This window comes from Microcaecilia unicolor, chromosome 3 (assembly GCF_901765095.1).
Source record: "Microcaecilia unicolor chromosome 3, aMicUni1.1, whole genome shotgun sequence".
NCBI lineage: Eukaryota > Metazoa > Chordata > Amphibia > Gymnophiona > Siphonopidae > Microcaecilia > Microcaecilia unicolor.
The window spans coordinates 250,939,161-250,967,127 of NC_044033.1; the positions used below are offsets into that span (position 1 = coordinate 250,939,161).

Sequence of the window (27,967 nt, forward strand, 5' to 3'; positions counted from 1 at the left end):
TTAGTCCCGGCCACGCCTCCGCACCCTTCTCGCCCAGTTTATTTATTTAAAAAAATTCTTTTAATAAAACTTCTGTGAAAGCATTTCGAGAAAAAAAGTCCCCCCTCCCTCGTAGACGAATAAATAAATCCAGGAAAACCGTGAGGAGGGCAAGCGGAAGTCGGTGTGGGGAGCGCAGGCGTCACGTCCGGTCCCGGCGGCTTCTTCCTGGCCTGGTGTGTGTTGCATTCGGCTGCTGCGGGTGAGCGGGGCGGCGGAGGGAGGACGAGGCGCTCCCGGGCCTGTGCGAGTCCCAGCGCCCGGCATGGTGAGTCTCCGCACTCCCCCGTTCCCGGGGGACACCCTGTGCCCCCCTCCCGAAGATACGCGTGTACCTGTCTATCCGTGTATGTACCTCCCCTCCCCCCACGCTGCAGGGCCGGGGTAGAACTAAGCAGAAAAGAATGATGGAAGCTGATACCTTTGTATAAGAGCTGTTGAGGGTCTACAGCAAGTCCAGATACATTTGATAAAGGAGAATTGCTATAGGTCTAAAATGGTTTTGGCAAATTGGAAGGATAATTCCTTTCTTAATTCTCACTTTTGATGGCATTCTGTTTTACAAATTCGACTTTTCTTTAGCCATCAAAGTTAGGAATTCCTTATATTTTGAGTAGAGAGGTGTGGTAGCCGTGCTAGTCCACTTTTAAAGGTAATAGAAAAAAACCCCAAAATAAAACATGGAAAAGAGAATAAGATGATACCTTTTTTATTGGGCATAATACATTTCTTGATTAGCTTTCGAAGGTAGCCCTTCTTCTTTGTCAGATCGGTAATAAGCAAATGTTAGATGACAGTATATATATCAGTGAAACATCAAAGCATTTCAGTGACAGTCTAACAGGATTTGGGGGGGGGGGGGTTGGATGGGTGAGAGACAGGTAGATATGCATGGAGACAGAGCATTACAATTTTATGGTTTATAATGGACTAGAAAACCTAGATCTTTAAGTCCTGTCTGGTGGTGACAGTGTGGTTGCCTTTTAAAACTTACTTTCTTTAAACAAGAGCTCCCCATAATATTTGATTGTAACTTTTTGTACCTATCCTTTTGGTCCTTTCTAATTTTATATATTAATTTATCAATTCCCATGTAAATTGCAGGTTCTGTTTTGAATTTATTTATAATATTGCTTTCCCTAATCTCCCCTCCTTTACCTTCCTACCTTTTCCTCCTCTATTACATATATATTTTTATGATTCAACGTTTTTATTGATGACACTTCAAACAGAAATCACATTCCACATTCTGAATATACAGAGATACATTCCGGGTCAAGTAAACAAGTGAATCAGTGTGCTACTAACAGTCATCAAATTTTTATCATTTTATCTCCCCCCCCTCCCCTCCCTCTATGTGTTCTTCAACTGTTAATTAAACAAGTTTTATTGAACATACACTAAAATAATGCAACCATTAACTTGTGTCAAGTGTTCAGTCCCCCCCCCCCTTTTACATTATCACTCTCTTCCTTTTTAGCGAAGCATAGTCTTACAATCATCAAGCAATACTGGAGAAAATCAACATCCAGCACTAAAACAACAATGCAGTTAGGACACCGACTCTTCAATGACATAAACAAGGAAGTCAAGTCTCCAGGTCATCCCCAGAGACTAGTATGTGTCCTAACCTTTAGACATTACTTATAGATCCATCCCAGAACGATATTAATATTGGCAAAAATTACAGTCCCATACTAAATTCTTTGCCCCGATGGTATCCATCTCCCCAATGGCTCCGTTATGCTTCCTTTAACATCTCTTCCTTTTCCACCCCCCAACCCCTCCCCCTGATTCTCCGCTCATGTCTGATTCCAAGCTAATCAATTCACAGCCACTACAGTGTATTAAGGACCAAGCTTCTCCCCCTGTGAGTCAAAGAGTCTATATATATGCCCCAAAGTTTTAAAAAAGCAAGTTTCTGTTTGGGCCCACGTTTGGCTTCTTTTGCTTCCCACATCATCAACTGATGAACCAAGTTTCGCCAGTGCCAAAACTCAGGCCCCGTATCAGACGTCCAATACTGCAAGATACATTTTTTTGCCAGCAAGGTAAGTTTACGAAATAGGAGTGTCCCGTGAAGTGTCCCTGCCCCAGCTGATCCCGGCAGATTCAACAACAACTGCTGGGGTGTGCCCACTATCCTATATCCTAATAATGTGGACAGGTAGTTAGATATTTTCCCCCAGAATGCTTTAATTTTCCTACAGCCCCAAAAACCATGATAAAAGGTATTTTCCACATTCCCACAGCGTCTACACAACGACGTCTGTGTTCCTCCAAACTTTGCTAGTTGTACTTGAGACATATAGGCGCGATGTATGAAACGAAAGGCACATTCCCTATATTGTGCACCACCAACCACTTTTGGTATTCCTTTCAACTGCTTATTAATATCCCATGTCGTTAGACTAATTCCTAAATCTTTTTCCCAGCGCTCTTTCAATTGCGTCAGATTCCTGGGGCCTGTATTCTCCCACAGCGCCCTATGTAGCCCAGAAATAGAAGGGTTTGTCACAGAAATTTTTTCAAAAAAGTATTTCACCTTAGCTCCCAAGTTCTGCGCAAGTCTTTCCTTATTCAGTGATTGAATAAAATGTTGCAATTGACAATATGCAAATATGTCTCTCCACTGTGTATTATCAGTGCCTAACAATTGTTCCCGGGTTTTGATCTCTCCATTTTCGTTCAAGACATCTCCTAAGGAGACCAATCCCCGGTCTTCCCAGCATCGAAATACCTGGTTTGTTATACCTGCTTCAAACAACGGGTTCCCCCTAATACTTAAAAGCTCGGTTATGCCATTTCCTAATCTCAATTTATTCTCCAAAAACCTCCATGCCCTCCTCAATGGGTGCAACAACAAATTTTGCTTGCATCTATCAGGTATCTGAGATCTCTCCAATTGTAGCAAGGTTTGCGGCTGAAAAGGTTCAAAGAGTGCCTCTTCTATTTCAAGTGGTGTATAGTAACTGGTTCCAAAAATCCAGTCTCTAATATGCCGTAGCAAGCAAGCCATATTATACAACTGCAAGTCCGGCAATCCTAGCCCTCCCTGTTCCCAGCCACCTAGCAACCATTGATATTTCACCTTTGCCTTTTTATTTGCCCAACAAAATTTCACCACCAACTTGTAAAAGGCATTAAGATCTTTGCGCAGTAAGCATATTGGTATAGTTTGCAGCACGTAGAGCCACCGGGGTAGTATAACCATGTGAATTAGACATATGCGCCCTATTAATACATATATATTTTTATTTTTATTGTTACATTTGTACCCCGTGCTTTCCCACTCATGGCAGGCTCAATGCGGCTTACATGGGGCAATGGAGGGTTAAGTGACTTGCCCAGAGTCACAAGGAGCTGTCTGTGCCTGAAGTGGGAATCGAACTCAGTTCCCCAGGACCAAAGTCCACCATCCTAACCACTAGGCCACTCCTCCCTATTGATATTCTTTGATTTGACTATTTGATTATTCCTTGTACTTAGCATTTCTCTTCCCTGTATCATTATAAAATTAATACAAATTTAAAGAAGTGAAATTTGATAAAGGAGAATAAGGTTCTTCAGTTTAAAATTGAAATTTTAGAAAATCAGCAAAGGTCTAAAACAAGGTTAATAAATTTTCCTAAACAGGAGTCAGTTGCTCCTCTTACAACTTAAAAAAAAAATATCTGTCTGAAACTTTGAAGATACCAGAACAATCCCCCCCCCCCCCCCCCCATATCAAAGATTTATTATTTACCTTATACAAAAAAGGAAACTGATCAACTAGTTGAAGGGACAGAAGTACCTTTTGAGACATTGAACTTGACACAGATATTAGACTATGACAATTTGGGTGTAATACCAGCAACACTTATAGTGACAATCGTACTGTAGCCGGATAGAAATTGGATAATGAAACTATTTTGTCTTCATAGAGATCAGTCTTTTCTGAATTGTAAAGTTAGAATGTTTCCGGGCGTCTCCAAAGTGACCCAAAAGAGGCGTCAAAAGTTTCTTAAACTTCGCCCAAGAGTAGCACAACTGGGCGGTCTTTTCTGGTTGAATTTCCCCTTTATATGTGTGTTGAAACTAAACTCAGTTAAATATGTATTTTTGGATCCTAAACAATTGTTTTTTTTTTCTTTTTTTGGATTCTAAGTTTGCTGTGACCCCTTCAACACAACCAAGAGAAGTAATTAAATCGACTCCTTAATTTAATAATTAAGTAACCCTGGCATCGCCTTTCTAGTCTTACATTTCCTTATGGTTGTTATTCTCTATATGTCCACAGAAATTGTGATGCCTCCTTTATTGTGGATTAAAGATTTATAAAAGGAGTATATTTCTTTACATGTTATTTCTGGGAAAGTAATGATTATCTTTTCTGTATCAAGATGTGTTCTTGTACTAAAATTGTAAATTTCTTAAAAAAAAGCTGTTGAGGGCAACTATTATGGGGGGGAAGGGGGTGATTTAACAGGCTCTAATGGCAGTTTATCTGTTAGTAAATCTCATCATGGCTCCCTGTCCATTTAGTCACAGTGAAGTTGTCATTAACTCTAAGACAAGTGCCAGGCAGGGCTGCCCATTAGGCAAGACTAGGCGGTGGCCTAGCACAGCAGCTTCAGGGGTTGGGGGTAGGAAAGAGCAGCTGCTGTGGAGTAAAACACATCTACCTTGACAGCCCCATAAAGAACCATCAGTGTGTACTTTAGTTGCAGGAGGAGTGGGTGGTTTTCAAATAGCTTGTTTGCCTGGTAAGTGATCTTTGGAAATTGTATCTTTTATTTATATATATGTAAACACACACATATGTAAAAGGACAATGTCTTGGCAAGGGGAGAGAGATTTGGAGCCTGGTTAGTGTGGGGAGGGCAGCAAAGCGCTGGTTGCAAGAGTATTGGACACCCTAGGCCAATGTTGTCACATATTTTAATAATATTGTAAATATAGGCAGACAAAGACCTACACAGTCCATCCAGTCTGCCCAGCAAGGTGGCCAGAGTGGAATCTGGCACTTTGGAGAGGTTCTACTTCTTCATGATTTCACCAAATATCTGGCCTCACTTCTTTTCTATGTACACACATATTGGACACATGTAAACTGCAATTTAATTTCCATATAAAGAGTATGTGTGTTTGTATAATTTTGTGCTGAGGGTACACAGAGTTTGTGTTTACAAACAGGGGAACAAAGTATCCCCCTTCCCACCCCTACCCCTGTTGGGGGTAATGTCTCCAGTTTGGTTGCAAAAAAAACAAAACAATGGTAAATGCACAACTATAGTCTGATACTGAAAGTGTTACTTAAGGAACTATATGTGGATCAAACCCAGACATTGTGAATGGTTAAGGAGAGGAGAACAGAAACCTAAGGCCGAGACTGTAGAGAGTTACGGGCCAGGACAGCTGATTACTGCAGAGATGGTTCATAGTAAGCATAGGGAAAAAACTGGTAAAATAGATGTAGATTTTCTAAGAACAAGCTGAAACCAGTTACGCTGCGGTTTACTAAGCTGGCGCAGCTGGGTAAACAGATCTCATAATCTCATAGTTGGCTGTGAAGTTCTAATGGCAGAAAATTTCTATAAAGAAAGGCACAATAAAGTGGTCCCTTCCACTGGAATGTGTTTTTCATGGTAGTAATGTCTTCCAATGGGTTAATTTCCACATACCATGACAGTAATGAACCTTGCTCATAAGGATATGTGGAGTATGATCTGTCTCTCAAATTACTACTACTACTACTATTTAGCATTTCTATAGCGCTACAAGGCATACGCAGCGCTGCACAAACATAGACGAAAGACAGTCCCTGCTCAAAGAGCTTACAATCTAATAGACAAAAAATAAATAAAGTAAGCAAATCAAATCAATTAATGTGAACGGGAAGGAAGAGAGGAGGGTAAGTGGTTACGAGTCAAAGGCAATGTTAAAGAGGTGGGCTTTCAGTCTAGATTTAAAGGTGGCCAAGGATGGGGCAAGACATAGGGGCTCAGGAAGTTTATTCCAGGCATAGGGTGCAGCGAGACAGAAGGCGCGAAGTCTGGAGTTGGCAGTAGTGGAGAAGGGAACAGATAAGAAGGATTTATCCATGGAGCGGAGTGCACGGGAAGGGGTGTAGGGAAGGACGAGTGTGGAGAGAGACTGGGGAGCAGCAGAGTGAGTACATTTATAGGTTAGTAGAAGAAGTTTGAACAGGATGCGAAAACGGATAGGGAGCCAGTGAAGGGTCTTGAGGAGAGGGGTAGTATGAGTAAAGCGACCCTGGCGGAAGATGAGACGGGCAGCACTGTATCTGAGGCAGATGAATGTGTGATGTACTGTATGCTCTCCGTCTCACCTGCTCAGTCCCATAGACATTTGTTTAGTTGCAGAAACTGGGCTAGATGGCCCTTTGCTTTGACCCAGTATGGCTACTCTATGTCTCACCGTAAAGCCCAATGTGTTTTTCCAACATAATCATAAAGTTAAATGAAGTGTGTATGTCCATGAATCTGTATTTTAAATAAATGTTTATATGTTGTCTTTTTTTTTTTGCCCCACTATATCTTGTTCTTTAGCGTTAGCCTTTCACTGGATGTAGCAGCATTAAAATTGTTGGGTAAGAAATTATCTTTAAAAAAAAAAATACAGCGCACAAGCATAGCCCTGGGTTCTATAAACAGCGCACAAATAAATTAATGAGCCGTTAACAACAATTGGCTGTAATTTGGATTTGTGTGGGATTCTGTAAAGATCGGTGCCCGAATCCTTTTGTGTGCAACCCAAAAGGGGTTGTCAGCATTTCAGAAAAACTGCGTTCAGTTACAGAATTTGGGGGCTGCGCCCAGTTTGCATGCCACTATTTAAACCAAGTTTCAGCTGACGTAAATCCAACTCTATAAAGAGCACTCGGCCTGGAGCATCCTTCACAGAATGACGCCTAGCACGTGTCTTTCTCAGTGCCATATACTGAATCCAGCCCATAATGTTTATGTTCACATACATAGATATGCAATTTTATGTTTTTTAGGTATATGATTCTGTAACTTGTTTAGAAGAGTAACAATATATAAGGCAATTGATGACATTTGAATATTTGTATGTTAATGCTAGTTTGGGGATGCGCACACATTTAAAGACAAATAGGGAGCCACAGACATAGGCACCGACTCTGTGGGTGCTCGGGCACCCCCAATATTTTCCCCACTGTTTGAACTTCCGGTTCCAGCATGACCTGCCCGTCCTCGCCTTCCTGCCTTCCATAATTTAAAACTCATCTTACCTCGCCTCGCTCAGTCCCGGCAGCAGCAGTGAAAGCCGAGCAGGCTCTGTTCTTCAGCCTTCCCTTCTCTCTCAGCTCTGGTCCTGCCCTTGCGGAAACAGGAAATGAGGACGGGACCAGAGCTGAGAGAGAAGGGAAGGCTGAAGCGCTGAGCCTGCTCGCCTTTCACTGCTGCTGCCGGGACTGAGCAATGCGAAGTAAGATATTTTAAATTTTGGAAGGCGAGGACAGAGGACTCTTGTGGGAGAAGAGATCGGGCTGGGGTTGGGCCTGGAACTTGGAGGAGAGGGGGGCTAAAAAGGGGCAGGTGGTGTTTGGGGCGAGTTACTGGATATGGAGGGGAGAGAGGAGAAATTGCTGGACATGGATGAGAGGGGAGGGAGTGTAGGGGAGAGAGGAGTATTGCTGGATATGAATGCAGGAGAGGGCAGGGGAGAATTGCTGGGTATGGGGGAGGGGGTGAAGGGGGGGAAATGCACCGCCTGTAAAAAAAAAAAAAAAAAAAATCAGCACCCCCAATCATTTTGGAATGTTGGCTCCTATGACCGACCACAGAAGTAACTGCTACAGTGTGGAAAGATTTCAATTCTCCCCCCCCCCCCCCCCCCAAATGCTCCTTTTAATGCAGAAAATATATGTTTGAAAAGATGGCTACAGAAGACCTTACATACTGTTTTCATTTTCTGCCTGTCTGCTCAACCCCAAAAGTGAGATGTTTGACATTACACCTGTGAGCCATTCCAAAGCCATCAGCGGCTTCTGTAGTATATCTAGAGAGAGAGAGAGACTGTCCACCTGGGGAGCTATGTTTGTGTGTGGGGGTTGTATAGATAAATACGTTCAGATCTCTCCACTCATGAGAACCAATTTCAAAGAACGCGGAGAATAGAGATTGGCAGTATGGGCCGTGAGGAAAGATGAAATCTCATGAGGGGTCAGGACCAGTGCTACCACTAGGTGGCTTCCTAGACCCAGTGGTCCTCAACCAGATCCTGAGGCCCCACCAGCCATGGGTATCACAAAACCCAGTTTGGTTTTCGTGATACCCCTAATGAATATGCATGAGACTGATTTGTACACTTGTCATCTCCATTATATGCTGGGGATATCCTGAAAACCAGACTGGCTGCTGGTACAAACTTGGGCTGGGGGGGATGGCAGCAGACAATGTTATCTGCCCTGTAGTGATGGCCTCTGATTCCCCCTGTAACCCTGGCTGCCATTATCTTCCAGTGCCCCAACTGTCCTGGACCTGTGGCAATGACAGCACAGTAAAAGAGAAAAGTAATGCAGTGGAGGGCCTCTGATAGTCTAACCAGGCCCTGTCCTTTAACAAACAGGGAGTCTGCAGCTAGGCATTCAGAATGCACTTGGCTTTGACGGTCCCTATGCTGGATTATGTTTTACAGCTGTTATCGGTGCTGAAGTTTCTGAACAGATGTGGCCATAAGGATGTGACCAGGAGGAGGTTGGAGGGGTGATGCTGGTCAGGGGAGGGGTGCTTAATATTTTTCCACCGGTCCTGTAGGTTATGCAGTATTTGATGCCCCTGTTTGTGTGTTTGTGTTCAATCCAACTTTCCTTTACAACACAGCATCAATAAAATATCTGAAATACCAAAACATATATACGACATAACCTTGTAGAATGTCTCATCTTCAAATAATCTCTAGAAGATGGACTGAAAGCTAGCTGTTAGCATTAAGCAGAGGCCTGTCACAGCTGCCAGTCACAGCATACTCCACTGGGCCTGATTTGGTGCTGACAGTTACTGTCCCTTAATCCAGATACCAATTTAGAGCGACACAGTCAGGTAGAAGTGGAGTTTCCTTGTTTAGGCTTCTCCTGAAATAATGGAGAAGTGTGGGTAGAGTTTTGTTATAAAGAGGTGCACTTTGCATTTCAGTACAAGCTAAATGGTCTCTATTTACAGTGAATTAGACAATCTAGCAAGAAGTAGTGCCCCCCCTCCTCTCTTCTCTTGTATTTTCAGCTCTTGTGTAACTTGAGTGATGAATCATCCTACCTGTACTGGGATTTCACACTCGATCAGTTGGTACCACCGAAAGCTCAGTAGGGAAACAATTTGAAATAACTACTACTACTGTTTATCATTTCTATAGTGCTACAAGGCATACGAAGCGCTGTAAGTGATTAGCTCTATTGCGAGGCAAGCATAGAAATTGAGAGATGGCTTGGAATGGGAATCCTAGACACTGCAGAGCAGCGAGAGGCTCTGATCATGCTCCATATACCCTGGCTTTAGGAAAGATGGTTTCTGATATGTTCACAATGAACCCATCCAGTCTGCGTCTTATCTGGACATAGATCTAAAAAGGGAAGCACCTCCAATTTGCCTCCCTACATTCACAAGAGGCCAGTTCAGATTGAGCTAAAAAGCCAGAGGAGCGGGACTAAACTGCTGATTTTACTCCTTCCCCCCAAGCAAGTGTTATCCACGCAGTCCCCGGTCATTCTCCCTCTCTTCTGGTGTCTCGCTGTTTATCATGTGCTTGGTGAATAGCCGATGGGACCTCGGTTGTATGGTTAGAGCAGTGGGCTGAGAACCAGGGAACTTGGGGTTGCGTCTTTGCTTTTCCATGGACACTCTTCGTGACTTGGCCCACCGTTACCTCATTTTGGTTCTTCCAATTTTCTCGATGTTAAGTAGTGAGTTCGTAGTCTCAGCCTTCAGGTAGTCCAAAATCTGGCTATCAAGTTGCTGGCTGGTTCCAAGAGCCTCCAAGAGTATGTGAGGAACATTGGATCCTTGTTGGTTCTCTTCTTGAATTTCTTGGTTGCCTGTGCACAAGTTCTCCTATTCAGGAGATCTGTTTATGCTCTCTGGCCCTAAGCTTTGCAAGACCTTATCTGCGAATATTCAGCAGGAGGTGACTTTTTTTTCCTGTGTTAAGAGCCAGTTGAAGGCTTTTCTGTACAGCAGTGCTGGGCCCCTGAACTTTGGTTCTTTTTTTACCTCCCTGTTTTGCTTCCTCCGGGGTTGTCTTCTTGGAGGCCCCTGGGATCTGCTCTATATGTATATTTGCAGTGCTCTGATTATTTACTCTTTTTCTATCCTATTAATAATGGCATTCTTTTCTAGTTTGATTTAATTCTAAACCACCTAGAATGTGAATAAACTTGGGTCGATTTACTAATGATTGCATCTATTTAAATGAGGCTCATAGATTGGGAGCCCTCTGGGCTCAGGGAAATACCAGCTCCTTAATTTGCCTTGTGCTAGCAATGAAAAGGGGCGAGGTTACCCTGCCCCCCCCCCCCCCCCCCCCCCACACACACACACACAAGCTTTTTATTAGAGAATGACACGGGGACAAAGTTTGCCCCGTCCCCAAGAGCTCTGTCCGCAAAGCCTTGAACAATTATGATTTTATATTTAAATCTTTTTATTGAAGTATAAGAAGGAATAATATGCTGTGCAACTATTGTGTATAAATTACAAATAGAAAACAATAATGACAGTGAGCAGCTATAATAACTCTCCTCACCACCACCTTCTACCCTTCCAACCCCAACAATAGCTGATTTCTACTACCCGAAGGAATCCTAATCCACCCTATTAAAATGTCTAGGGATACAAGATACAACTCGTTCTGTATGCCTTAGTGGGGAAGAAATATGCCTATGAAGCACTGTTATGATTTTTTAATCTGTGGATGAACAAGAAGTCATCAACTATCTCAGGATTCAGTCTAGCTGTCCTGTCTTCCACAGTCCTTTCTGCAATAGAAGATGTCTTCTTAGAAGATGTGCTGGTAGCAGGATGTACAGGATCCCCCACTCAATTTTGCTTCTTTGCTTGTTTTAAAAAAAAAAAATCAAAATATCGTTGTCTGCATCAGTCAAACATAACAGTCCAGTTAATTAACAGGCTTCAAAGTAGAAAATGACACAGGAACAAAGTTTGTCCCCATGGAATCTGTCCCCTGTCCGTCCCCGCAAGTTCTGTCCCCATTCCCGCAGTTACTGCAGGTCCCTGTCATTCTGTACTTGCTATATCACATATAATTCACTAAAGAATTCTCCAGCAGTAGGTATTGAGACAAAAAAGTGTTTTATGACTCCTGTGCAAGGTGGCCAGGCCTGTGATTACAATGGATGTATCACGGGTGACAGGTCTTCATGCCTGATGTAGCTGTACAGTTTGTCTTAATATTCATAACTTTGGTTTTAGATAGATGAGACACAATGCTTGCCTCTCTTTATTTATGGCTCTTGCTAAGGGAGCTTGCTCGTTCTTATTGCTGCTGCTCCTATAACCAACTTTTGGTACGCTATTGTGAGAATTAAAAAAAACAGAGGATAGCTAAAGCCTTAGTACTGGTTTGGCGATGAGGCCTCAGATTCAGAGGGTTGTTTCTGTAAAGGCCTGTCCAGAGAACGAACAAACACACACACACACCTGTTTGCTTCACTGACACCAAATTACTTAGGAATCCCTCATTCCATTTAAGAGATTTTTAGTTTTTACAATCTGCTGTCACAAATCTCAGTTTCCAACATGACTGACTTACTTGCTGATGTTATCCATGATGCCATTACGTGTTGATAAACGAAATGGCAAATGAAGATTGCGTTTTAATTAAAACACTGAATAGTTGAAAAAGGATACGGTGCTAAAAGATCAGATGTAGTAAATTTTAAAACAAGTCGGAGAAAATATTTCTTCAATCAGCGTGTAATTAAACTCTGGAATTTGTTGCCAGATGAGTAACTTCACTATACTAAAAATCTTCAAAATTTTGTGTACTGTTAAGTGTAAAACAATTGAGACTTTAGTAATTAATTAAAACTACAGTACAGCAAATGTTATTTCTTAGCAGACCCTGCTTAACTGGGCAATCTGCAGCCAGTGAGTTGCTGCAGGCACTGCTGACTTCCTGCAGGTGGCAGCACTGTGCTGCCGGAATTGCAACAGATGCCAGCACTTGAAAGAAGTCAGTGATCCTTAAAATGCAGAAAAAACAGATGGGGTTTCGTGGGATTGGAGGGAGAATAGGGTGAGAAGTATAGACAGGGAAGGGGGAGGTCTATTTTCTTGCTATATCGTGGAAGACAATAAGGCCACCAGTGTGCTTTATATACTTTTAAATCTTTATACAGTAAGGATTTGGATGGGATTGTTTTCTGATTTGTGTTTGCTGTTGACTCTATTTGTACTATTTTAATAAAATGCATGTCTGTACCTCACCAGTTGCCCCCGGAGTGCCATTCCCCTCCCAGCTTGCTCTGCTTTCGCCCAGGCCTTATGGCTTTCTGTAGCGATCATTGAGTTGGACCATGTCCTACACGCACTGCATGATTCCAAAAGGCCTCAGCTGTCCTAGGGGCTGTGCAGGAGAGACTGAATGAGGCAGAGCAAGGTGGGATGGGACTGGCTAACTGATAGGGGCAATAGGGAAAAGTGTGATGACCCTGTCAACCTGAGCAGCTGTTCGGACTGTACGACTTAATAAAATGCAGCTACACAATGCATCAGTTGAAAGGAAAGCCCTCGAGTTCTTTTATTTTCATGCTCTGCATGTCTGTCAGGCAAACCCGTTCTCTGTGGATTATATTTTTCTGATGGGAGGATCGCCATTGACCATTGTCTTTTAGCGAAGTAGGAACTGGACTCTTTTAATACAGCACCATGTGCCATAATGAAGCATAGGGGGAGCCTAACGTCTGATTTTTGTTTTTTAATCTCCCCCCCCCCCCCCCCCATGCCTTAGAATTCTAACGTGGAAAACCTGCCACCACACATCATCCGCCTGGTGTACAAGGAGGTGTCCACCCTTACATCAGACCCACCCGAAGGCATCAAGATCTTCCCCAATGAGGAAGATATCACTGACCTGCAAGTCACCATCGAAGGGCCAGGTAGGAGGGGCCAGACTGGTGCATGTTCTCTGTGACTCCGCTAAGCTCCCCACCCATCCACATTTAAGTGCTTGATATCAGCTGCTTGATCTGTCCTATACAAACATTTCATGCATTCACCTCTTAGGTTCATGACCTTGGTTCTGTGGACAATGATGACGGGTCCCAGTGCTTGTGACGTTGCAGGAGCCATACTCGTGTCCAAAAGCAGTCAATACCTGGTTTAAAAATGATTAACCTTTCTGGCAATACGGCCCAGGAGAATGTGGGGGCTTGAGAGAGGGGAAAACGTTGATATTGTGTAACTTTAAGCCTCGCCATTGTGCAGGACAGACTAGCATCTTCACATGTGCCCCAAGTAGTCTTTCTAAAACTTGGGTGTGCTGATGGATGTTACCACCTCGCTCTTTGCAGAGGGGACGCCGTATGCTGGAGGGCTATTCAGAATGAAACTAATCCTGGGTAAGGATTTTCCAGCCGCACCACCCAAAGGCTATTTCCTCACCAAGATCTTCCACCCCAACGTTGGGAGCAACGGTGAGATCTGTGTCAATGTTCTGAAGAAGGACTGGAAGGCAGAGCTGGGTATCAGGCATGTGCTGTTGGTAAGTATGGCAATCACATCACATCCTGGGAACCTAGAGTCACTTAACATTTAACTGTCATTAGATTGTTTGCTTTCAGTCCCTGTCAACTGGATTGCATATGATGATGGAAAAGTGTTGAGGACTTGTACCTCTAGTCCTAGTAGTGACTGGATGGGCATAGGGATAGGGAGCTTGAGCCCTCCAGTCTGAGGTGACAGGCTCTGTATCCCTGAGCCCCTCCAGTCCTAGAAGTGACAGGCTGTTTATTCCTGTGTTCACTCCTAGAGGTGTCAGGCTCTGTGTGTCCATTCCCTGAACCCTCTAGTCCTAGAAGTGACAGGCTTTGTATCCCTGTGTCCATCCCCTGTGCACTCCAGTCGTAGAGGTGAGAAACTGTGCCCTGTGCTCATTCCCTCAACCCTCCAGTCCTAGAGGTGACAGGCTCTGTACCCCTGTGCCCATCCTCTGATCCCCTCCAGTTCTAGAAGTGGCAGGCTTATCCTAGGGACATGGAAGTCAGTTGGCAGTAGCCCATCTCCTCAAGAATTTCTCCATCAAATGTAACTGAAACGTTGGCATTTGATCTCATTTCTTAAAAAGGAGACAGGGCAGCTTTACAGAGCTCTCCTACTTCTTGACCGGTTGTATTTTTAAGATTCTGAAAGTTTTTGCTGTTTTCTAAAGAGCAGTTTCAAAGTGCTTATATTTTCTGAGAAAGGTAAGATGGGGATTTCTTTGGCTCTTAACATTTATGCAAGGGTCATTCTGCTATTTTTCTGCCCTGGGGCCTTACCATTTCTCATGTTCCTATCATGTCATAAAAAGTGAAGACCCTGCTTTTTCCAGCACATTTGAAGGGGTTGCACCTCTGACATTAATTGCACAGGACTAAGCAGGTTTGGAGAAGCTGGAAAAGAATTGGAGTGGAGGAGCAAGAGATGGTTTTCCCTAGTTTTAGGGGTGGGCTTGAGCCTGGTTTGGAGGGGTTAAGCCCAGAGTGATGGCGAGCTGGGGGAAGTTGCTGGACCTTTTGATGTGCTCCTGGGGAAATTTTGCATAAAAATGTATACATTCTACTTCTTTGAGTTATTTCTGTATTTAAATTATTCTCCAAGGACAAGCAGGCTGCTTGTTCTCACTGATGGGGTGACGTCCACGGCAGCCCCCTCCAATCGGAACTTCACTAGCAAAGGCCTTTGCTAGTCCTCGCGCGCCCATGCGCACCGCGAATACGCGGCCGTCTTCCCGGCCGAACCGGCTCGTGTTCGTCAGTCTTCTTTTGTCCGCGCTCGGGACGGTCGTGTTTTGCGCCGTTTCGTGCCCCTCAAAGTTGACCCTCGCGCGTCTTTGCGATTTCATTTAAAAAAAAAAAAAAAAGAGAAGACCTCGGTCTTTTCCCTTCCTGTGTTTCCAGTTTGTTTTCCCCGACGTAAGTTTCCTTTCGCTTTCGGGGTAGGCCTTTTTTGGGGCCTCGGTACGGGTTTTTTCTCTCTCCCTATTTTTGGTGCCCTTAGTCGCCATTACAAATTTTGATTTCGCCGGCGTGATTTTTCCGCCCATGTCCTCGAAGTCTCCCAGCGGCTTCAAGAAGTGCACCCAGTGCGCCCGGGTAATCTCGCTCACTGATAGGCACGCTTCGTGTCTTCAGTGTCTGGGGGCTGGGCACGGCCTGTAGTCTTTGCGCTCTTTTACAGAAGAGGACTCAGGTTGCGAGATTGGCCAGTGGAACGTGTTGTTCTCGGGCTCTTCGTCGACAACAGCACCGGAGGCATCGAGTGCATCGACGTCGGCAGCATCAAGACCTTCGACCTCGGCATCGACTGCCTCGAGGTATCGACCCTCTGCATCGTCGGTACCGAGACATCGAAAGGCGGCGTCGGTGGTACCGGGACCTCCACTGTTGCTGATGTCGTCGGATGGTGGTGCTTCGACTGGAGTGCAGGTGAGGGCTGTCCATTTCCCTGCTGGTGCCGGTGAGCCTTCGGGTGGGTCTCCCCCTACCCTGAGGGCTCCTGCGGTACAGCCCCCCCCGAGACCGACCTCCTTCGGCCTCGGCCCCGAGGAAGAGACGGCTGTATTCTATGTCCTTCTCGTCGGTACCGGGAAGCTCCGGTGACATGCTTCGTTTGAAAAAATCAAAGAAGCATCGACACTGGTCTCCTTCCCGCATCGGTACCGAGAGCTCTGGGTCGCCGGGGGAGTCGGCACCCAGTAGGCATCGGCACCGGGAGGACCGCTCACCCTCTGTTCAGGAGGTGTCGATGCGCTCCACCTTGGACAGCCCGGAACAGCCTCCACGCCCGGAGCACTCTGACCTCGACGCCTGCATCGGCTTCCATGTCTTTCTCCACAGCCGCTCTGCACGAGAGTCTCCGGGACGTTCTCCCGGAGATCCTGGGAGAGCTGTTGCGCCCTTCCCCTCCGGTACCGGGGGTGCTTGCGCCACCGGTACCGTTGAGTGAGGCGCCGGCTGGCCCCTTGCCCGGGGTGAGGTCTCCAACATCGGTACCGCTTGCGGTATCGACTGCGGCCGCCTCCCAGGAAGGCTCCCCGACGACGTCGGCGGAGGGAGCTTCGCCGGTGCTGGCGAGGGAGTCTACCTCTCGACGCTCCCACCGTGGCCATGTTTCCACGGAGTCGAGTCGGGCACGGCTTCAGACACAGGTTCATGAACTTGTCTGATACCGATGGTGAGGCCTTGTGGGAGGAGGAGGAAAACATCAGATATTTCTCTGACGAGGAGTCTGATGGCCTTCCTTCTGATCCCACTCTCTCCCCTGAAAGGCAGCTTTCTCCTCCCGAGAGTCTGTCTTTTGCGGCCTTTGTCCAGGAGATGTCTACGGCCATCCCCTTCCCGTTGGTCGTGGAGGATGAGCCCAGGGCTGAAATGTTTGAGCTGTTGGACTATCCTTCTCCACCTAAGGAAGTGTCCACAGTACCCATGCATCATGTCCTAAAAAAGACATTGCTGGCAAACTGGACCAAGCCTTTAACTAGTCCCCACATTCCCAAGAAGATCGAGTCCCAGTACCGGATCCATGGGGACCCAGAGCTGATGCGCACTCAGTTGCCTCACGACTCTGGTGTGGTGGATCTGGCCCTAAAGAAGGCTAAGAGTTCTAGGGAGCATGCTTCGGCGCCCCCGGGCAAGGACTCTAGAACCTTAGACTCCTTTTGGAGGAAGGCCTACCATTCTTCTATGCTCGTGGCCAAAATTCAGTCTTACCAGCTCTACACGAGCATCCACATGCGGAACAATGTGCGGCAGTTGGCGGGCTTGGTGGACAAGCTCCCTCCTGAGCAAGCCAAGCCATTTCAGGAGGTGGTCAGGCAGCTGAAGGCGTGCAGAAAATTCCTGGCCAGAGGGGTATATGATACCTTTGATGTTGCGTCCAGGGCCGCTGCTCAAGGTGTGGTGATGCGCAGACTCTCATGGCTGCGTGCCTCCGACCTGGAGAATAGGATCCAGCAGCGGATTGCGGACTCCCCTTGCCGAGCGGACAATATTTTTGGAGAGAAGGTCGAACAGGTGGTAGAACAGCTCCACCAGCGGGATACCGCTTTCGACAAGTTCTCCCGCCGGCAGCCTTCAGCATCTACCTCCTCAGGTAGACGTTTTTATGGGGGAAGGAAGACTGTTCCCTACTCCTCTGGCAAGCATAGGTACATTCCTCCTTCTCGACAGCCTGCGGCCCAGGCTAAGCCCCAGCGCGCTCGCTCTCGTCAGCAGCGTGCGCCTCAGCAAGGCCCCACGGCTCCCCAGCAAAAGCAAGGGGCGAGCTTTTGACTGGCTCCAGCAAAGCATAGCCGACATCAACGTGTCAGTGCCGGGCGATCTGGCGGTCGGGGGGAGGTTGAAAGTTTTTCACCAAAGGTGGCCTCTTGTAACCTCCGACCGTTGGGTTCTTCAAATAGTCCGGCAAGGATACACCCTCAATTTGGCCTCAAAACCTCCAAATTGCCCACCGGGAGCTCAATCCTACAGCTTCCAGCACAAGCAGGTACTTGCAGAGGAACTCTCTGCCCTTCTCAGCGCCAATGCGGTCGAGCCCGTGCCATCCGGGCAAGAAGGGCTGGGATTCTATTCCAGGTACTTCCTTGTGGAAAAGAAAACAGGGGGAATGCGTCCCATCCTAGACCTAAGGGCCCTGAACAAATATCTGGTCAAGGAAAAGTTCAGGATGCTTTCCCTGGGCACCCTTCTTCCCATGATTCAGGAAAACGATTGGCTATGCTCTCTGGACTTGAAGGACGCCTACACGTACATCCCGATACTGCCAGCTCACAGGCAGTTTCTGCGATTTCAGATGGGCACACGTCACTTCCAGTACTGTGTGCTACCCTTTGGGCTCGCCTCTGTGCCCAGAGTGTTCACGAAGTGCCTGGCTGTAGTAGCAGCGGCGCTTCGCAGGCTGGGAGTGCACGTGTTACCCTATCTCAACGATTGGCTGGTGAAGAACACATCCGAGCTCTACAGTCCATGCAGATGACTATTCGCCTCCTGGAGTTACTGGGGTTTGTGATAAATTATCCAAAGTCCCACCTTCTCCCAGTGCAAAGACTCGAATTCATAGGAGCTCTGCTGGATTCTCGGACGGCTCGTGCCTATCTCCCAGAGACGAGAGCCAACAACTTGTTGTCCCTCGTCTCTCGGGTGCGAGCGTCCTAGCAGATCACAGCTCAGCAGATGTTGAGATTGCTTGGCCATATGGCCTCCACAGTTCATGTGACTCCCATGGCCCGCCTTCACATGCGATCTGCTCAATGGACCCTAGCTTCCCAGTGGTTTCAGGCTGCTGGGGATCTAGAAGACGTGATCCACCTGTCCACGAGTTTTCTCAAATCCCTGTATTGGTGGACGATTTGGTCCAATTTGACTCTGGGACGTCCTTTCCAAATTCCTCAGCCACAAAAGGTGCTGACTACGGATGCGTCTCTCCTGGGGTGGAGAGCTCATGTCGATGGGCTCCACACCCAGGGAAGCTGGTCCCTCCAGGAACGCGATCTGCAGATCAATCTTCTGGAGTTACGAGCGGTCTGGAACGCTCTGAAGGCTTTCAGAGATCGGCTGTCCCACCAAATTATCCAAATTCAGACAGACAACCAGGTTGCCATGTATTACATCAACAAGCGGGGGGGGGGCACCGGATCTCGCCCCCTGTGTCAGGAAGCCGTCAGCATGTGGCTCTGGGCTCGCCGTCACGGCATGTTGCTCCAAGCCACATATCTGGCAGGTGTAAACAACAGTCTGGCCGACAGACTGAGCAGGATTATGCAACCTCACGAGTGGTCGCTCAACTCCCGAGTGGTGTGCCAGATCTTCCAGGTGTGGGGCACCCCCTTGGTAGATCTCTTCGCATCTCGAGCCAACCACAAGGTCCCTCAGTTCTGTTCCAGACTTCAGGCCCCCGGCAGACTGGCATCGGATGCCTTCCTCCTGGACTGGGGGGAAGGTCTACTGTATGCTTATCCTCCCATACCTCTGGTGGGGAAGACTTTGTTGAAACTCAAGCAAGACTGAGGCACCATGATTCTGATTGCTCCGTTTTGGCCGCGTCAGATCTGGTTCCCTCTTCTTCTGGAGTTGTCCTCCGAAGAACCGTGGAGATTGGACTGTTTTCCGACCCTCATCACACAGGACGAAGGGGCGCTTCTACATCCCAACCTCCGGTCCCTGGCTCTCACGGCCTGGATGTTGAGAGCGTAGACTTTGCCTCTTTGGGTCTGTCAGAGGGTGTCTCCCGCATCTTGCTTGCTTCCAGGAAAGATTCCACTAAGAGGAGTTACTTCTTTTTATGGAGGAGGTTTGCCGTCTGGTGTGACAGCAAGGCCCTAGATCCTCGCTCTTGTCCTACACAGACCCTGCTTGAATACCTTCTGCACTTGTCTGAGTCTGGTCTCAAGACCAACTCTGTAAGGGTTCACCTTAGTGCAATCAGTGCATACCATTACCGTGTGGAAGGTAAGCCGATCTCAGGACAGCCTTTAGTTGTTTGCTTCATGAGAGGTTTGCTTTTGTCAAAGCCCCCCGTCAAACCTCCTACAGTGTCATGGGATCTCAATGTCGTTCTCACCCAGCTGATGAAACCTCCTTTTGAGCCACTGAACTCCTGCCATCTGAAGTACTTGACCTGGAAGGTCATTTTCTTGGTGGCAGTCACTTCAGCTCGTAGAGTCAGTGAGCTGCAGGCCCTGGTAGCCCAGGCCCCTTACACCAAATTTCATCATAACAGAGTAGTCCTCGGCACTCACCCTAAGTTCTTGCCGAAGGTAGTGTCTGAGTTCCATCTGAACCAGTCAATTGTCTTGCCAACATTCTTTCCCTGTCCTCTTTCCTGCCCTGCTGAATGTCAGCTGCACACATTGGACTGCAAAAGAGCATTGGCCTTCTATCTGGAGCGGACACAGCCCAACAGACAGTCCGCCCAATTGTTTGTTTCTTTTGATCCCAACAGGAGGGGAGTGGCTGTGGGGAAACGCACCATATCCAATTGGCTAGCAGATTGCATTTCCTTCACTTACGCCCAGGCTGGGCTGGCTCTTGAGGATCATGTCACGGCTCACAATGTCAGAGCCATGGCTGCGTCCGTGGCCCACTTGAAGTCAGCCACTATTGAAGAGATCTGCAAAGCTGCGACGTGGTCATCTGTCCACACATTCACATCTCATTACTGCCTGCAGCAGGATACCCGACGCGACAGTCGGTTCGGGCAGTTAGTGCTTCAGAATCTGTTCGGGGTTTAGAATCCAACTCCACCCCCCTAGGCCCATGTTTATTCTGTTCCAGGCTACACTCTCAGTTAGTTGGATAAATTGTTAGGTCAATCTCAGTTATGTCCTCGTCGTTGCGAGGCCCAATTGACCATGTTTGTTGTTTTGAGTGAGCCTGGGGGCTAGGGATACCCCATCAGTGAGAACAAGCAGCCTGCTTGTCCTCGGAGAAAGCGAATGCTACATACCTGTAGAAGGTATTCTCCGAGGACAGCAGGCTGATTGTTCTCACAAACCCGCCTGCCTCCCCTTTGGAGTTGTGTCTTCCCTTGTCTTTGTCTTGCTACATAACGGACTAACGAACACGAGCTGGTTCGGGCGGGAAGACGGCCGCGCATGTGCGGTGCGCATGGGCGCGCGAGGACTAGCAAAGGCCTTTGCTAGTGAAGTTCTGATTGGAGGGGGCTGCTGTGGACGTCACCCCATCAGTGAGAACAATCAGCCTGCTGTCCTCGGAGAATACCTTCTACAGGTATGTAGCATTCGCTTTCAGACAGCGATTTTATCTCGATTTGTAGAATTTCACAACACTGTGTAGAATCTTGAAATTCCTCGTCATCAAGCAGATGAAGCCATTACGTATGGGTTGTGTCCATCAACCAGCAGGGGGAGATAGAGAGCACTCAACTTTTCATAGTGCCTCATGGCCAGCTAGCTCCACTGCCTCTTCAGTGTTCTCTATCTCCCCAAGCAGGGTGGCTGCAGCTTCTTCGAGCTCCATCAAAAATCTGCCTGAGGGTGGCTCCTGGCTTGCCAGTTGTTAGCCGGGGTGTTAGAGGCTATAGCAGCTTCACTTTGAAGGCACATAGGTCAGCCCTTTCCCTGCCTTACCCATGCCCCTGTGGATGTGGACATATTAGCTTGCTTTTCCCCTGTCCTTTCCCACTCAGTGGATCCAGGCACATTGGTTCGCCTTTCCCTGCCTTTCCCACTTATCTGAGCCTCCGGAGTGAATTTATTTACCTCTTTTGCCTCTGCTTTGCTCACAGCATTAAAATAAATAAATAATTAAAGTCGTATCGTGCTTTAGCGCAGTGGTCTTGGAAAAGAGGTTTTTCTTGAGATTCTTCTGCAGGACTGGAGCTGTGATACTCGGTCTAGTGAGGTAAGAGTGTTTTCTGACTCCTCCGGGGTGGGCCCGCGATCGGGACGTTTTTGGCGCGAACCGCCATTTTGAATTTTACCGCTGTTTTCGGCGATGGCTGCGGAGACTGTAAAGCTGTTCTAAATGTGGCAAGCGCAGATCAGCAGTGGGGCTCTGTAAATAGTGCTGTACAGACGGTAGAGCCGGCTCGAGCATGGCGAGCGGCAATCTTTCGCGCTCTGAGCTGGCAGCGGATGCCATTTTGGATTTTCCACATGGCGCGGCCTCCGTTGCGACGGAGAGCCCCGAATCTGGGGGGGGGGGGGGGGTCCTCCCAGTGAGACTTATAATAGAGCTGATAGCTCTGGCAGGATCCGGGCGGTCAGGGAGCGGTTTTCTCCCCTGATTTTGTTTTAATGCTGCATAAGGCATACATGCTTAAAAGAGCTCTTCCACAGGGATCTTCGGAACCTCTGCCTACCCCCCCCCCCCCCCCCTCCCCTCACGGTGGATCCTGGCCTTTTGGAGTTGGCTTTGCCTGTTTCTTATCTTCCTGATAAACGTAGAAGGGCTAATTCCCCTTCAGAGTGTGGCGCACCCCCCTTCCTCCCCCCCCCCGTGGTCGGGCTATGAGGATTCTGAGGGGTCTGGCAGAGCTTCTTGGTCTGAGGAGCCAGAGTTGGGTGCAGAATTGCCACAGGATCTTGATGATCCGTCTGCGGTGAGGATTTTCCACTGCGAGGAGCTGTCAGTGCTTATTTCAGATGCCTTACAAGCCCTCTCGATTGAAAATCCTGGGAGTGGCCCCGAGGGACCTTTGAAGGTTGCCAGGGCTATGGGGCAATTATACCCTCTGAGTGAGGAACATTTGGCTCGCTTTGCAATGCCTAAAGTGGATGCCCTGGTCACGGCTGTGACAAAGAGAACTACCCTCCCTGTTGAAGGAGGTGTTGCCCTGAAGGATATTCAAGACCGCAGGCTTGATTCAGCTCTGAAGCGTTCCTTTGATTTGGCAGGTCTCATTGTTCGGGCGTCTGCATGCAGTTGTTATGCTGCTAGTTCCTGCCTGGCTTGGTTACAGCAGGCAGTGGAACAGCCCGGAAATGGAGCGGAGACCTTATCTGAAGTGGCTCCGCGGATGGAGTCGGCCTTGTCCTTTTTGGCTGATGCCCTTTATGATATGGTCAGAGCTTTGGCTAAACAAATGGCTGTAGCAGTAGCGGCTCGCTGCACTCTTTGGCTACGACATTGGGCGGCGGACATGGCCTCTAAGCAAAGGTTGGTGAAGTTGCCCTTTCAAGGCCTTCTCCTGTTTGGTGAGGAGCTGGAAAACATTGTTAAAGGCCTGGGGGATTCCAAACTTCAGCGCTTGCCCGAAGATAGTCCGAAGCCTTCCTCTAAGAGTCAGGCGGTCCGCTCCTCTTACAGACCTCGCTTCCGTGAAGCTAGAAGGTACCGCCCGGGGCGTGCTGCTGGGATGTTTGTGCAGCGCTGCGTATGCCTTGTAGCGCTATAGAAATGCTAAATAGTAGTAGTAGTAGTAGGGTTCACTTCTTGTGCTCGCTTTCAGCAGAGAAACTCCTTTCGCTCGGACAAATGTTCCGCAGCTGCCGGTTCAAGGCCTGGAGTTCAGGGGCGACCCTCTCAATGATGGTGCGCTGGCCCCCTCCTCGTTTCCTGTCATCGGAGGAAGACTTTCCCTCTTTTCGAGGAGTGGGCCAAAATCTCCACAGATCAGTGGGTCTTGGACCTGATCAGAGACGGATACTGAATTAAATTCGATGCCCCGGTGAGAGACGTGTTTGTGGAGTCCCAATGCGGTTCTGCCGCCAAACGAGCGGCGGTAGAGGAGACTTTGCACAGTCTGTGCCAGATAGGGGCTGTGACCCCGGTGCCTCCCGCCGAACAAGGTCTAGGCCGCTACTCCATTTACTTTGTGGTGCCACGAAGAGGTGGGTCTTTTCGCCCGATCCTGGACTTAAAAGAGCTGAACAAGTCCTTAAGAGTGCGGCATTTTCACATGGAAACCCTGCACTCCATCATTGCGACGGTACAGCCAGGAGAGTTTCTCACGTCTCTGGACCTGAAAGAAGCTTACTTGCACATACCAATTTGGCCCCCGCACCAGAAGTTTCTGCGGTTTGCGGTGTTGGGAAAACATTTCCAGTTTTGGGCCTTGCCTTTTGGCCTCGCCACAGCTCCCCGAACCTTCTCCAAGGTATTCTCAGGTGAGAGGGTATCCGGGTTCACCCGTACCTAGACGACTGGCTCATCAGAGCAGACTCAGAAAAAGAGAGTCATCTAACTACAGCCAGAGTGGTTTCAGTCCTTCAATCTCTGGGCTGGGTCGTCAATATGGCCAAAAGTTACCTGACCCCCTCGCAATCTCTAGAATATTTGGGGGCCAGGTTCGACACAGCCTCGGGCTATGTGTTTCTTCCCGAGCAAAGGCGGTGCAAGCTTCAGAATCAGGTCCGTCTGCTCCTGAGGATGCCCCGCCCGTGAGCTTGGGACATTGTCCAGCTGTTGGGATCGATGACAGCCACCTTGGAAGTGGTGCCATGGGCGAGAGTGCACCTGAGACCTCTACACTATTCTCTGCTTCAACGATGGTCTCCAGTATCTCAGGATTATCAGTGCAGACTTTCTTGGCTCCCTGCGGCCCGCCTCAGTATGGAGTGGTGGCTCTCGGACAGCATGTTGCAGGGAATGCCGCTGGCGCTCCCCGATTGGTGCTTAGTGGTGACAGATGCCAGCCTGAAGGGCTGGGGCGCGCATTGCCAGGGGAAGCATGCCCAGGATCTGTGGACGCCCGACGAGTCGGAGTGGTCTATTAACCGTCTGGAATTGAAAGCGGTGTTTCTGGCTCTTCTGGCCTTTCAAGTGACCCTGGAAGGATTGGCGGTCCAAGTGATGTCGGACAACACGACAGCAGTGGCCTACATAAATCGACAAGGCGGCACTCAGTGCAGAACTCTAGCCGCGCAGGCTGAACAAATTTGCCACTGCGCCGAGTTGCATCTACAGTCCCTGTCAGCAGCTCACATTGCAGGTCAGAGCAATGTGCAAGCCAACTATCTAAGCAGGCATCAGATCAATCCAGCGGAGTGGGAACTAGCAGACGATGTATTCCTGCAGATATGTGTGAAATGGGGCAAGCCAGTGATGGATCTTACGGCGACCAGTTCCAGTGCCAAAGTCCCGTGCTTCTTCAGCAGATGGAGGGATCCTCGCTCTGCTGGGTTGGATGCCTTGGCTCAACCCTGGTCCCTGGGCTTGCTGTATGTCTTTCCTCCGTGGCCCTTGATAGGGCGCGTGCTCCTGCGGTTTCTGCTGCATCTAGGAGAAGTGGTGCTCATCGCCCCGGATTGGCCCAGGAGGCCTTGGTATGCGGACCTCCGACAGATGCTGTTGGAGGCTCCTTTTCCGTTACCTCTGGTTCCGCACCTGTTGTCACAGGGTCCGGTGGCCATGGAGGACGCCTGCCATTTTGGTCTTATGGCTTGGCGATTGAGAGGGCGCAATTGAGAGACAAAGGCTACTCAAATAAGGTAATTTCCACTCTCCTGCAGGCCCATAAGCGCTCCACTTCCGTGGCTTATGCCAGGATTTGGCGCCAGTTTGAAGTCTGGCGTGTTTCAAGAGCGCTTTCTCCATTGCGGGCTCCTGTCTCGCCGATTCTGGACTTTTTGCAGGATGGTGTACACGAAGGCTTGGCCTATAATTCCCTGCGGGTGCAAGTGGCAGCATTGGCCTCCCTGCGTGGCAAGGTTGAAGGCATGTCCTTAGCTGCTCATCCAGATGTGGCACGGTTTCTTAGAGGGGTGCTTTGGCTCCGTCCTCCCGTGCGGGCACCTTGTCCAGCTTGGAACCTGGGTTTAGTATTGAAGGCCCTTCAGGGGGCTCCCTTTGAACCGCTTCGGCATGCTTCAGAGAAAGATTTGACACTGAAGGCTGTCTTTTTAGTGGCCATTACCTCGGCGAGGCGGGTGTCAGAGCTCCAGGCGCTGTCCTGTAGAGACCCTTTTCTGCAATTCTCAGAGTCAGGGGTCACGGTTCTGACCGTGCCTTCCTTCATGCCTAAGGTGGTTTCAGCGTTTCACCTAAACCAGCCTGTTTTTCTTCCCTCCTTTGTTGAGGAGGAGTTTCCAGATTCATTTGGGCAGTTGCACCTTTTGGATGTGCGCAGGACTCTGTTGCAGTATCTGCGAATTACAAATTCTTTCAGGACCGCTGATCATCTTTTTGTGCTGTTTGCAGGTCCTCACAGAGGGTCTTCAGCGTCTAAAGCCACTATTGCCCGTTGGCTCAAAGAAGCTATCTTTTCAGCATATCTGCTGCCTGGCCGGGCTCCGCCTGCAGCCTTTAAGGCACACTCCACAAGAACGATTTCCTCTTCCTGGGCGAAAACTGGAGCACTATCTCTTCAGGAGATTTGCAGTGCTGCAACATGGGCTTCTAAGCTCTCTTTCGCCCGACATTACAGGCTGGATGTGGCTGCCAGGAGGGATGCGCATTTTGGAGCACAGGTGCTAGCGCGTGGTGTGGCTTGTTCCCACCCTATTTAGGGATTGCTTTGTTACATCCCATACATAATGGCTTCATCTGCTTGATGACAAGGAAGGGAAAATTAGGTTCTTACCTTGGTAATTTTCTTTCCTTTAGTCATAGCAGATGAAGCCATGAGCCCTCCCTGTGTGATTGTCTGTATTGCAGTGATTCTGATTTCAGGTGCTGTTCTTGTTTCCTGAAGTTATATTCCTTCCTTGGGGAGTCGGAAAACAGTCTTCAGGATTCTTGTTACAGTTATAGGAGGATGAGTTCATTCCCTCCAGTTCATGTTTTGGGAGAATGTTTATTCCCTCCAGGAGGATGCAAGGATTCCCTCCGTTTATACAAAGTGGAGGACGAGTTTATTCCCTCCAGGAGGATGAGTTCATTCCCTCCTTTTTTGAGTTCATGCCCTTGTTAAGGGGCCATCGTTCGCTGTGAGGAAAGTTCATGTTATTCCCATTGCGGTTTGCCATACTGCTTTGGAAGCTTCAAATACTGAAGAGGCAGTGGAGCTAGCTGGCCATGAGGCACTGTGAAAAGTTGAGTGCTCTCTATCTCCCCCTGCTGGTTGATGGACACAACCCATACGTAATGGCTTCATCTGCTATGACTAAAGGAAAGAAAATTACCAAGGTAAGAACCTAATTATCCCTTAATTTTTTCACACACTGCCCTTTATCTTTTGAACAGGATCTCCTGCACCTTTGTGAATAATACCAATTTGCTTTTGATTCTCCCCCTTCAGACAATAAAGTGTTTGCTGATACATCCAAACCCAGAGTCCGCACTGAACGAAGAGGCAGGCCGCCTCTTGCTGGAGAACTACGAGGAGTACGCTTCCCGAGCCCGCCTCCTGACGGAAATCCACGCCCAGGCCTGCAGCCTGCGAGCCAAAGATCAAGCGGCCACCGCTGACCCCTGTTCTTCCTCTGCCACTGGCGATGGGCCCATGGCCAAGAAACACGCTGGGGACCGCGACAAAAAACTGGCAGCCAAGAAGAAGACGGACAAGAAGAGAGCTTTGCGAAGGCTTTAGGGGGGGAGGGGGGGTGGGAAGGGTGCTGAAGTGTCCCAATGAAGTCCTTGAACTCTGAAGTGTGAACTGTGGATTTTGAGGGGAGGGAAAGAAGAGCCCACTGAAGTTACTCCACGTCCTTTGTCCTTTTTTTTTTTTTCTTTTTTTTTTAAAGAAATGCTTTGTTACGCTTCATTTTCTTTTTTCAACTTTTTAAATTATTTAAATTATAAAGTCTATTAAAGATGTTTTTTTTTTTTTTCCTAAGGTCTTATGTTCATAATCGCTGAGTAATCAGCCTGAGCCTTTTGGGTGTGGGCCTGTGTGTGCCCTGGGTTTGTAGTGGTTGTGTGTGTACCATTCAGATTGGATGACAGAACCTGCTTTCATCAGGCCTGTGCTTTAGCAGGCTTTTGAGTGTGGGGGAGGGTGAAGTGCTGTTTCCTGTTGTAGTGTGTGGAAGGCAGCAGACGAGGGTGGACTAAAGGCCTCACCCGTGAAAAGTCTTTATTTTGGAACCAAGTGCCAAATTCTTTTAGGCCTCTGTCCCTTCCATATCAGAGTGTGTTTCCTCGCTTTACTTCTCCTTCCTCTCTTCAGTTTGACTAGTTGGGAGCAGATGACAAAGGGAAGAGAGTGGTTTTATTAAAATCCCTTTATACAGAACTTAGAACGTGGTGAGAGTAGACCTGATTCAGCCTGACCATTCAAACTAATATTCTGATTTTAAGGATTCCTTCCCCCCTCATCAGATGTCCTCTGTGCTTGTCCCATACCTT

The 27,967-nt window shown here is 48.1% G+C and overlaps 1 protein-coding gene across 1 annotated transcript; it reads left to right on the forward strand.

The window, feature by feature from the left end:
* On the forward strand, window positions 1-27,373 carry UBE2S (ubiquitin conjugating enzyme E2 S). Its single transcript, XM_030195404.1, has 4 exons — window positions 1-307; window positions 13,030-13,177; window positions 13,592-13,782; window positions 26,919-27,373. The coding sequence occupies exons 1-4, from the start codon at window positions 305-307 to the stop codon at window positions 27,207-27,209; spliced, it is 633 nt and encodes a 210-aa protein (XP_030051264.1). The 5' UTR covers window positions 1-304; the 3' UTR covers window positions 27,210-27,373.
* The last annotated feature ends 594 nt before the right edge of the window (window positions 27,374-27,967 follow it).